The following is a 10,917-nucleotide window of genomic DNA, read 5'->3' on the forward strand; positions in this document are numbered from 1 at the left end:
TTGATCACAAAAACTCTTAAGCTTCATGTAAATGACTTTATTGCAAACTGAAAATGTAACTTCATCAAATTATAGCAAGAGATAATACACAAGAGTTCTAACCACTAATCCAAATCCTAGTGCTGTGTACAGGGTCATCCAAGCTCCTGGCTTGGGAAAGCATAAAATCTTTATTTTAAGAAGGAGAAAAAAAACTATATTTCGGATGGATTTCAAACGTGTAGTCAGAGCAGCAGGGTAGCAGACAGGGGATTTAGAATTTGCAGCTTTGCTCACAAGGTAACTTCCAACATGAAAAGTACTGATGAGTCAGTAATGGCGGTGGCTGTTGTTCATGCAAAGTGTACAGCTGCCTTACTCTGTCTGTGGTGTTAACATCTGAATATGTGGAAGGATTACTGCAGAAGATGATGAATCTGATAATTCATCCTGCTGTGTAATGAATATTAGGTTGGGAGAAGTATTTTCTGTGCTGCAAAGCTAAAATATTCTAGGTAAATCACCATTAAGACATTGGCATTCATTCATCCACTTGGGAAAGGAATACTAGTTAACAGCCTCTAATACAGTCATTCGCTTTCAAAACACCTTAATTTTCTTCCTAATCAGTATTGCTATTCTGGCTTTTCTGTTGTCCGCTTAAACCCCATTATATCTTTCCTTTAAAAATTCTAAAATCCATCTCCTGTGACAAAAGCAGTCTTTATTACCGAGCTTACTGCTCCTTGAAGGAGTATCCCTGCACTTTCTCCAGACCTGGAGAAGACACTTTTCATTTGTGTGAAAACATCTTTTCTGATTATCTGCATTTCCAACAGCATTTTTTAAACAGGCGGTTTTAAATAATTATACTAGAAATACAAATCTTATATCTGTGGTTTTTAGCTAACGAAATGCCTTTTTAGATCAAGCTGCAGATGCTGACTGATCATGATGTACCTGTCTCATCTCACTGCTGTTACTACTTTCCACCCACTTGTTTATTCTCCTTTTTATTTCAATATTCACTATTAAAAATTAAGCTAAAGAATATCTTTTATATTATACTGAAGTATAATCCAAGCATAAAGTGTATCATAATAAATTTCTTTAAATTTGTTAAAATACAATCTTATAGTCCACCCTTTGTCTCCTATTAAAAATTGTTTCTTACCTAGAAAGCACTACAGTCTAGATTCTCAAAGCTGTGTGATACTCTTAAGTCCAAAAATTATGTTAAAGTAGTTTAACCACCTTGGAAAATTCCTGTAACTTCCACTTCTGCTTGTTTTCCCTGTCTGTGCAAAAAAAGGCTGCAATTCACTTCCACCCCTCTTTCTGGAAGTGGTGGCCTGCCTCTGCAAAGGAGGTCTCTCATCTTTCTGTATCAGTCCCTCCATGGCTCCTGCTTTTGAACTTTATCTGACCATTTGACATCTGAGTATTACATTTTAAGTTTTGTGTGCTTGACTGCCTCATGTCTGACATGACACTCTACGATGGAATGCCAGAACCCCTCCCTACTTATTCCTCCAGGGTATAGATATTGCTTGCCTTGGAGTATTATAATTAACTATATAGTTGTATCTGAAAATCAGGCATTATGAATCTTCATCCTGGTCCATTCTCCCTAGGTGATTCTATACTGAACACAAAATCAGATTAATAGATTTTGCCTTTTAATCAAAACTCCCTGTGCTAGCTGAAAATGTGTCTCCTTGTATGATCATGGCCTTTCACAAGAGAATCCTCCAAAAATAACAGAGCTGCTTTTCAGCAAGAGGAGGCTTTCAGGGGGCATGAGATCAATTTTTTTTTTAATGGGAGCTGAGTCTAAATGCCTGCTGCTAAAAGATCGACATGACCAGAAATTTCAATATAAATAAAAAATTCCTCTCTCTTGTCACACATACATACATTTATTTGCGTATAGCCACACTAATACAGATCTTGAGACAAACCAAAGTATTCTATAGTGGGAGGGATGACGGACAATTGCAGCCATTTATATATAACCAGGACTGAGGAGATGTTAGATAGTGTGGTATAGTTTAGTACCTTACCCTATTTTGCTTTCTTCTTTAGTATTATCAGGAGCTGGAGCTGAAGTAGCCAAAACTCTGGGGCATTTCCTGTGAGGAAGAAACAAGAGAAAAGTAATCCTCAATCAACGGTGATTTATACTCAGGCAGGTTTCTAATCCCACACCAAACTTCTTTTCTATATGAACAGCAAGCAAAAAATGCCAAGGGCACCTAAGCCATTGCAGTACACTCCCCCAAATCAGCACTATCATTCAGTTCACTGTGGAATTCTGTATTTTGTAGAAAAATCATTAGAATTAAAAGGGAATGAGGAGAAACAAACAAAAAAGTGTTTTTTTAAAAAAACGGGTTTAATCATAAGTCAAAATGAAGTGTTTGTATTTTATTATTCAAGCTTTCCATACTCTACAGCTTTATGTGTGCTCTTGTGTGTTGGCAAACACTGGTAAAAGGAGTAAAATCCATGCATAAACTGGAACCATAAAAGCTGATGGATTAATAATTTCATTATACATTTCTTAATTCCACTGTAATAACCTTAACAAAATTTGCTAAAATTCCATTAATGTCACTTTTGCTAATAAAATTTAAATTTAATTTTTAAAAAATTAAATAAACTCTTTTAACACAGAGCAGCTGATATTCTACCCCAAGTGTTATGTCTCCCCAAACTACATTAAAAATCATAGCATTTTAGATTTCTCTTTGGGCCCTCTTATGCCCTAGTTCACAGCTTATAATATATTTAATGCTGTTTGAATGTCAAATTTCCAGTGTAAGCCATATTTTAGGCATCTCTAAAGTCATGCTACAAAGTTTCTTATGCAGACAGCAATGAGCCATACAGTAAGTACACTTTTAATAATCTGGTTGTGGACATTTGTACTTCTTAAATTGCTCTTAGTACTCTTGTTAAAAGGACATGTATGTGGGGAGTGCTACTGTCACAATATACATTATTTACTTGTTTGGTAAAGATGGATAGGGATTCATTAATGACTGAACAAAATTAATCCCACTGCACTGAGCAAAGTTCCTCACTTCTCTCTTCCTCAGCACTACCGAAATTTACTTCCACTTGCTCTTCTTTTGATAATACACACAAAGATCTAACAGTGTAGTCTGGTGCATGTCCAAAATTAGTATATAGCGTATCAACTTTTTCAAAAGGTTGAATCACCTTTTCAAAAGGTTGAAGTATCTCACACCAACCCACACAGTTAGCTAGACTCTTATGTTAGATTCAGAGTTTCTGGGAATCCCCTGACCTGGAGTTATCAGCCCAGCTCCTGTAACAGGGAAAGCTCAGCACTCAACCTTCTGAAGAAACAGAATACTACCATGGATTTGTGCCATTCATTTTGGCAAAAAGTAATCGCAGAACACGTTCTTTTTGTTCCCATGTCAACTCACTGATATCCACTTTTTCAAACTGGATTTTTTCACTGAAAAACACAGAAAAGATCAATTAGATCTTAATTAGTATTAGAAGAAAATTTCAAAGGCATCTCTTTCATGGATTCTGTATGTGTGAAACGGGTTTTAAATTCCAGCTCTGCCTTGCTCTTGTTCAGCTATCCATAGCATGTACATTAAAAAAATAAATTAGGCACATGGTGCTGTCTTTTCAACTTCTAAATCTATGGCGCTCTAAACCAAGTAGAACAAAACCAATGATTTCTGTTGCATGTGTAGTGGTTACAAATACTGGGAGGGGGAGGGTTAGTACTAATGTGTATTAGTTTCAAGTACGTTGTCCTTCCCTTGTTTCTCCTGTACATACATAAAAAGGTCAATATGTATAACCATTTCATTCTTGGTTCCAGTCTCCTCCTCTTGCTCCAAGGAGAAGCTTCCTTAGATCTCTATAACTACTTTCACCTCTGATTTTTCATGAAGTGTTTCTGCTGTATCATTTTTGAGATAAGATAACCTCAACTGAACAAAGCATTCTGACATTGTGTGGTACCAAGTTACTCAATAGCCAATGCACACTAAGCAAACATTTAATTTGGGAGTAAGATAATTTTTGATCTCTCACTAAGGATGTATGCAAGCTTCAGCTATGAGGAACCTTAACTTTATGGCTTAAAATCCAAGTGCCTGGACACTGCTGCAGTTTGTAGGCACAGATTTCTAGCAGGAGGTTGGAGACCTGTAATTTTGGCCACTGCAGCATGTGTAGCCCTAATTTAAACTAAGCTGCATCCTAATACAAACTTTGAGACACTCCCACTTATAAATCTGAGATTTTGTTTTATTCACTATCAAATGTAATCCTGTCAGTCAGTACTGTGCTGCATGTGACCTTGTTTTTGATATGTCAGTGTCTATTTCATGTAACGGCTTAATTTTTAGATTATTATGAAGCTTGAGGAAAACAGCTTTTGAAAGGACAATGCAACTCAGGGGCTTCTGACATACAGAAGAACAGCTGAAAAAAGACTGGTTTTGCCATCTACTGGATGTTTCTGTTAAAATCATCAGCAACATAGTAAAGAGCTGTTAGCATCTTAATTGTAACTTTTAGGCTTCAGTGTTGTTAGCTCACTGGAGTGAGTAAAAAGCAAAAGAGCAATGCCAGAAGAGCAATGCCTATAAAAGCAAAAAAAAAGGAAACTGCAGAAGCACTTCTATGTACTGGAAGTTCTATATCAAATTCCACAGCACATGGCAGAATATGCAAAGAACTCTTTCAAGCGTATCTTTAATTTAATCCATAGAAATAATGATCAAGAAGTGATAGCCTAGTTGAAATTAGGTACCCACAAAATCATTACTAATTGGTAGGATATTGCACCCATACAGTTACTCTCACTACAGAAGCCTCCACAAGCATTCCAAATGTAGACAGTATTATCATGCAAAGGTTTTTTTCAGGTACGCTGGGAAGATAGTCAATAGTTTTTGATGTTTCAATACCAGTAGCATTTCTCTGCTTCCTCTAGGTCTCTGTACACACTATTTGTGCTATTGATGTTGCTTTTGAATGTTTTGATTTTGGGAAATTCTTCCTTCCCTGCACATGCCTCCATCATTTTTCTGTAATAGGCAGTTTGGGCCTTTTTCTTATAGTGCTTTCTACTGGATATGATCTCCTGCTTCACATGTTCCAGAGCATCTAGGAAGAACGTTTCCACCTCAGTCCTCTCATTTAAGATATTCCGGGCTAGCTTCTTCACTCTGTTCATCTCCTGATCCTTCATTTCTAGTAGTTGCTGCAGTTTCTTGATCTCCACCATGCTTGCCTGGTTTTCTGTCAGTGCCTGATGCTGTGTTTTCTGAGTCTCTCTCACAGATTCTCTGGTCATGCGGCATAAGGCCATCTCCAGCTTTTCCACTTTATGCTGCAGATCTCCAATCTGTGCTCTCTGGCGATTAATCTGTAGGATCTTTTTTCGAATCAAACCCTCATTGGTTTCCTAAAAGATGAGAAGAAATTATTTGGGCTTTTATTTCATTTGCACCAAACCTGAAAGGTTTCCCCCTCCCCCAGTGCTGACAATGTATTAAACATGCTGGCACCTTCACACTGGAGAGTGAATACTTCTCTAGGATCAGGTTTTTGTTTACAAGAGAAGCCAAATAAAGAAGGCTTGGTATATAGTATATGTTACAGAGAGACCTATTCTTAATGGGCTAGCATAGAAAACCCTTCCTTCTTTTTCCTCCATAATTAAGATAGAACAAGAGCTCTTCTTCAGACAACTCTGAATTCACTGACTGCAGAGACATCTGACTGGGCAGAGCTTAGTCTCAGTAAATTTACATCTGTATCCAGATGTACCCCTTCCTGGAGGAGAATGAAACAGAATTAAAACCAGAGCAGAAACCTTCTCCTGTAACAGAAGAGTTTTGTCCTCTTCTAACTTCTGTTTTATTTTCTGTAATTCCATTGTCTCTTTCAGCTGGTAAGCAAATGCATTGCGAAGACGAACATTCTCCTTAAACACCTCTCTCCCAGTGCTGTTCAGCTGCCTGGGCAGAGGGAAACAAAATCCAGAAGCTTTAATCACAACCTTTCTTCCTTTTTTTTAATATTAAAAATCAGTATTTCAGTGTTCTAATTTCAGAGCTAAGCTGAAAAATTCTTACAGGTCTGTACCAAGTTTCCATAGCTTTGCTTCTAGTCCTACCTCCGGACTAGGGAAATGAAGAAAACAGCGATATCGTTGTGATAATATTACCTCCAGTTCTCCCCTAGAACCAGCATGAGTCTCACAGTGTAAATGGAAGTGCTGACATCATCTTGACATTTGAAATATAAAAACAGCCTAGGTCATCGTGATTTTGCCCTTCAAAGCCTATGTAGTAACATGGTCACCTTGTTACTTAGAACAAGCCAAAAGGGTTTTGTAAAGTAGAAAACAGGAAAAGCATGTGTTTCTTACAAAATAGCCTCATGCTGGGCGGTCTCTGCCATCATTATTTGCTTTTTCTCAGCATCTTCTTCCAGTCTTTTCTGAAAGGGAGAAAAGCCTGTTCAAACTTTGCATGAGACCTGTGGCAACAAAGCTAAAATCTGGAACAGTGTAAATTCTAAAATCACACCCATAGTTTTCAGCTCACCCAACTTCTTGCTAGAGAAAGAATGAACCCCCAAGCATACTGAAGTTCCTGATGGAAGTGGAGAATACAGCCTTTCTGGGATCCTGACATCCCATATTTTTCCTTGGAAAGCTGCACTTAGCCTCCAACTCATTCATCATACTTGTGTTGACAGAGGAAACTATAAAATGCTCAGTAAAGAACTGTGAAAACTATATAAACCAGAGTAGTCAGTGGGAAAAAGAATTTTGTTCTAATAAAGGTTTCTTTAACTGCCTGTCAGTCTTTACCTTTTCTTCAAGAAACCTCCTCTCCAATCTCACAACCACCTCCTGATGTCTCCTGTTTGAAATCTCCATATTCACTTTTAACTGTGATGAAAAATAAAATGTCTTTAATAATGGCATTTTATTTCAGCCATATAACTAAAAGTGTTGATGTCCTCTTCAAGAAGGGATTCGTTAGTCTTTCCTGGCACTACAGAGGCTTCATCAAATTTTTACACAATCTGTAAAATTCATTTAACCTTCTGGCTTGTATTATTGCTTTGCTTCCCCTTCATAGTTCACCTGTACCCATATTTTCACATCATTGACAGTCATTCACACACACTCCATCACTCTGTTTAATGCTCAGTTTTAGAAATCTGCTTTACTTTGTCTATTCATTCAGTCATCAAGATCATTCAAAGTCCAATGCCTCAAATGTTCTTTGAAAAATGCCTGACTAACTCGCATTTAATATCTTAGCTTAAAAGCAACTACATATTAATAATCCAAATGCTGTTGACCAATCATTTGTCTCCATGGAAAGAATTTGTTGTTTCTAAGCCCCTTCTTGAGGTTGAAAAAAATTCCAGTAGAGCTGAGTGAGCAAGGCAGTTGAATTGTTTGAAGCACTTTTTGCATGTCATCAGTCAGCTGGGTACTTTTTTATCCCAGGCTGAAATGTTTTAAAGGCAATACTACTGTTCAGTATTTGTATTCTAGCTCCAAAGTATCTCTGATTAAGTCATGTACGGTATAAGTGTTTAGTGAAAGACAGTCCTTAGTTTTATATTCTAAATAGCTTATGCAGTTGAAAAGATGATACAATACTAGCTTTCACATCCTAACTGAGATGACTAGTGAGAAATCAGTCAGACTTATACTGCTTATAGTCAGTTGCTAGCTCCTCCATACATATCTTTAAAGTGTGTACTAGATGCTCTAGTCCATCCACATATGATTGTATGATTCCATGTTATTGTGTAAAAAAACAAAAAAAATCCTACCGCACTGGACCATTACAGAAGTGAGTTCTGGCTACAGAACTTGCATCAGCCTAAGTGCTTTTCCTCACTCTCTTAAAGAAAACAATCCAGTAGATTGGCCATGTCTGTTCTCCTCCACTCCCAAACTCTATGCTGCCATGCAGACAGAAAAGTTGCTTTTTAAATAAATATTGCAAATGCATGTTTATGACAAACTTACATCTTCCAGCTCTTTCTCCATAGCTGCCTTCTCCCTGTGGAACTCCTTTATTAACTTCAGTTCTAATTGAATTTGGCCAATTTCTCTGACTTTTTTCTGAAATTTCTCTTCCAGTTCTTCTATTTGTTGGGCATAATAGTCTGCCTGCAAATCAGGAATTCTCAATAAGAAGAAAGCAAAATGAGAGAAACAACTAATCAAATATTGTAAAACAGAGAGCACACAGAACTGAATGTCTGAAATTATACCAAGCTGCAGTGTTTTAAAAAACACTAAGAATTCATCATCAGAAGAAATGCTGCAAACTCAGCAGAAGCTGCCCTCCACCGAAATAACAAGTCTAGAAATGAATAGTAAGTTTAAAGCACCATCCCTAGTATCACTGTATTGGGTTTGCGTGGCAAGGTTTTGGTAGCAGGGGGCTGCAGGGGTGACTTCCGTGAGAAGCTGCTAGAAGCTTCCCCTATGTCCGATACAGCCAATGCCAGGAGATTGCTCCAAGATGGACCCACTGCTCCCACCAGTCAGCGACGGTGGTAGCACCTCTGGGATACCATAGTTAAGAAGGGGGGAAAAAAAAGGGCAATAGCAGTTGCAGCCGGAGACAGGAGTGAGAATATGTGAGAGAAACAGCTCTGCAGGCACCAAGGTCAGTGAAGAAGGAGGGGGAGGAGGTGCTCCAGACGCCAGAGCAGAGATTCCCCTGCAGCCTGTGGTGAAGAGCTTGGTGAGGCAGGCTGTGCCCCTGCAGCCCATGGAGCTCCACGCTGGAGCAGATCTCCACCCGCAGCCTGTGGAGGACCCCATGCCAGAGCAGGGGGATGCCCAAAGGAGGCTATGACCCCATGGGAAGCCCATGTTGGGAGCAAGTTCCTGGCAGAACCTGTGGAGAGAGGAGCCGAGGCTGGAGCAGGTTTCTGGCAGGACTTGCGACCCTGTGGGGGACCCATGCTGGAGCAATCTGTTCCTGAAGGACTGCACCCCATGGAAGGGACCCAGGCTGGAGCAGTTCATGAAGAACTGTAGCCTGTGGGAAGGACTCACATTGGAGAAGTTCATGGAGGACTGTTTCCTGTTAGAGGGACCCCACGCTGGAGCAGGGGAGGAGTGCAAGGAGGAAGGAGCAGCAGAGGCAATGCATGATGAACCGACTGTCCCCCTGTGCCGCTCGGGAGGAGGAGGTAAAGAATTTGGGAGTGAAATTGAACCTAGGAATAAGGGAGGGGTGGGGGGAAGGTGTTTTAAGATTTGGTTTTATTTCTCGTTACTCTACTCTGATTTGATTGGTAACATTAATTTAATTTCCCCAAGTCAGGTCTGGTTTGTCTGTGATGGTAATTGGTGAATGATCTATCATCTATAGCCTTTTCTGCTCGTTATAATCAGAGGGTGAGAGAAAGTTCCTTGTGGAGTCTGCTTGATGGGAGATAACTAGCTCAAAGTGCAAATGAGCACAATTCTGTGTTTCTTATTGAAGCCAGATTAACAAATAATAGTTTTCTCAGTTCTTTTTAAGAATTCTTGGTTCAACAGTAATGAATGAAGGAGAACTATAAAAGAATTCAAAGTAGTTATTGTTTATGTCAGTAAAAATGAAACATATGTTTCATATGCCTCACTGTTACCCAGCTGGTTCCCAATAATATTTCAGATGCTATAAAATATTCCTACTACTATCTAACATAATACTATAGAGTCACAGGATAACTTCCACATCACCATTGTTTTTTTTCAAGTTCTCCCTTCACGCAATATTTTTGCATCAAAACCCCTAACAGTTAACTGCCCTAGCTTGTTCCTCATACTAAAATCAGAATTACTTTTCAGCCTGCTCAGAAGATCCCACTGTTATAAGGACAAAGAAAAAAGTTCATTCACCAGCTGCTTCTTCTCTTCTTGAGCTTGCTGTTTCAAATCAATCATCTCCTGCTTCAGTTTCTCAATCTGTAAAAAGAGAAATCTGTGAGGGGGGAAAAGTATCCTTGCTGTGTTCTTCTCTTCAAATTTAATTATGAGAAGACACAGAAAGAGGGGAAAGATCCCTCATTTGCAGTGTTCAGGTCAGTTAAACTGTGTTTAAAATCGTTTGATTTGTGTTAAGCATAGGAAATAATGTAAGCTTAAACTATAAAGCCCCACATGTATTGGATACAAACACATCTGTGACTCTACTGAAGAACTAAAACTATGTGGATAGAGGTTTTTTCCTCCTTACAGTTTTGGACAGTGGTGCAGTGCTAGAGATGCAGTTTAAAAAAAGGAGCAGACAGACAGATGGAGAGACAAAAAAAGGCAGCTGGAAAAAGGTCTGAGTAAGATCTTCTATACTGGATAGGCTGAAAGAAAACGGTGGGATGCGAGCAAGAAAACTGTCTCCTACCATTTGACTTCACCAGTGTCCTGGGGATCAGAGCTTTGTATCTTCTTATTCAATAAATAGGATGTTAAAATAATTTAGTTTCCATTTTCAGTTTCTTTTTCTAACTGATTTTGCTTGGTACTTGGATTTAGAAAAGTAGGTATAGGACTAACGTGAAATAATCTGTGATAGAAGAAATGCAAGCTACAGTATAGGGATTCTTTTTCTTCATTGTGTTCTTAGTCGAGTTTGCCTCTATTTTCTCTAGAACCTTCTCCAGGTAGCTAAAACGAGCAGATTCCCCTTTAGCCTTCTCTTTTTTCACAGCTGAACAAACGCTTTAGCTTCTTCTTCTACGTGCTGCAGCCTCCCCTGAATTCGTTCCGGCATATTGCTCTCTCCCTTGTTCGGGGAGGGGGAAGCAAAACTGGACGCCGTATTCCTGCAGGGGCAGGCCCCGGGCAGGGAGGGCACTAGGGGCAAGCCCTCCTCCTCGCAGCCCAGCCCCAGAGGA

General features: G+C 39.1%; 1 protein-coding gene across 1 annotated transcript; it reads right to left on the bottom strand.

Annotated features, from left to right (window-relative positions):
* Nucleotides 1–354: 354 nt before the first annotated feature.
* Nucleotides 355–9,988, bottom strand: CCDC176 (coiled-coil domain containing 176; the record flags this gene model as incomplete). Its single annotated transcript, XM_010282106.1, has 9 exons — nucleotides 355–472; nucleotides 2,043–2,111; nucleotides 3,365–3,469; nucleotides 4,947–5,446; nucleotides 5,858–6,002; nucleotides 6,416–6,486; nucleotides 6,863–6,943; nucleotides 8,045–8,188; nucleotides 9,923–9,988. Coding segments are annotated over 9 exons (1,299 nt in total), but the record flags the coding sequence as incomplete, so codon positions are not given.
* Between the last annotated feature and the right edge of the window lie 929 nt (nucleotides 9,989–10,917).

This window comes from Phaethon lepturus, unplaced genomic scaffold (assembly GCF_000687285.1).
Source record: "Phaethon lepturus isolate BGI_N335 unplaced genomic scaffold, ASM68728v1 scaffold41512, whole genome shotgun sequence".
Taxonomy (NCBI): Eukaryota; Metazoa; Chordata; class Aves; order Phaethontiformes; family Phaethontidae; genus Phaethon; species Phaethon lepturus.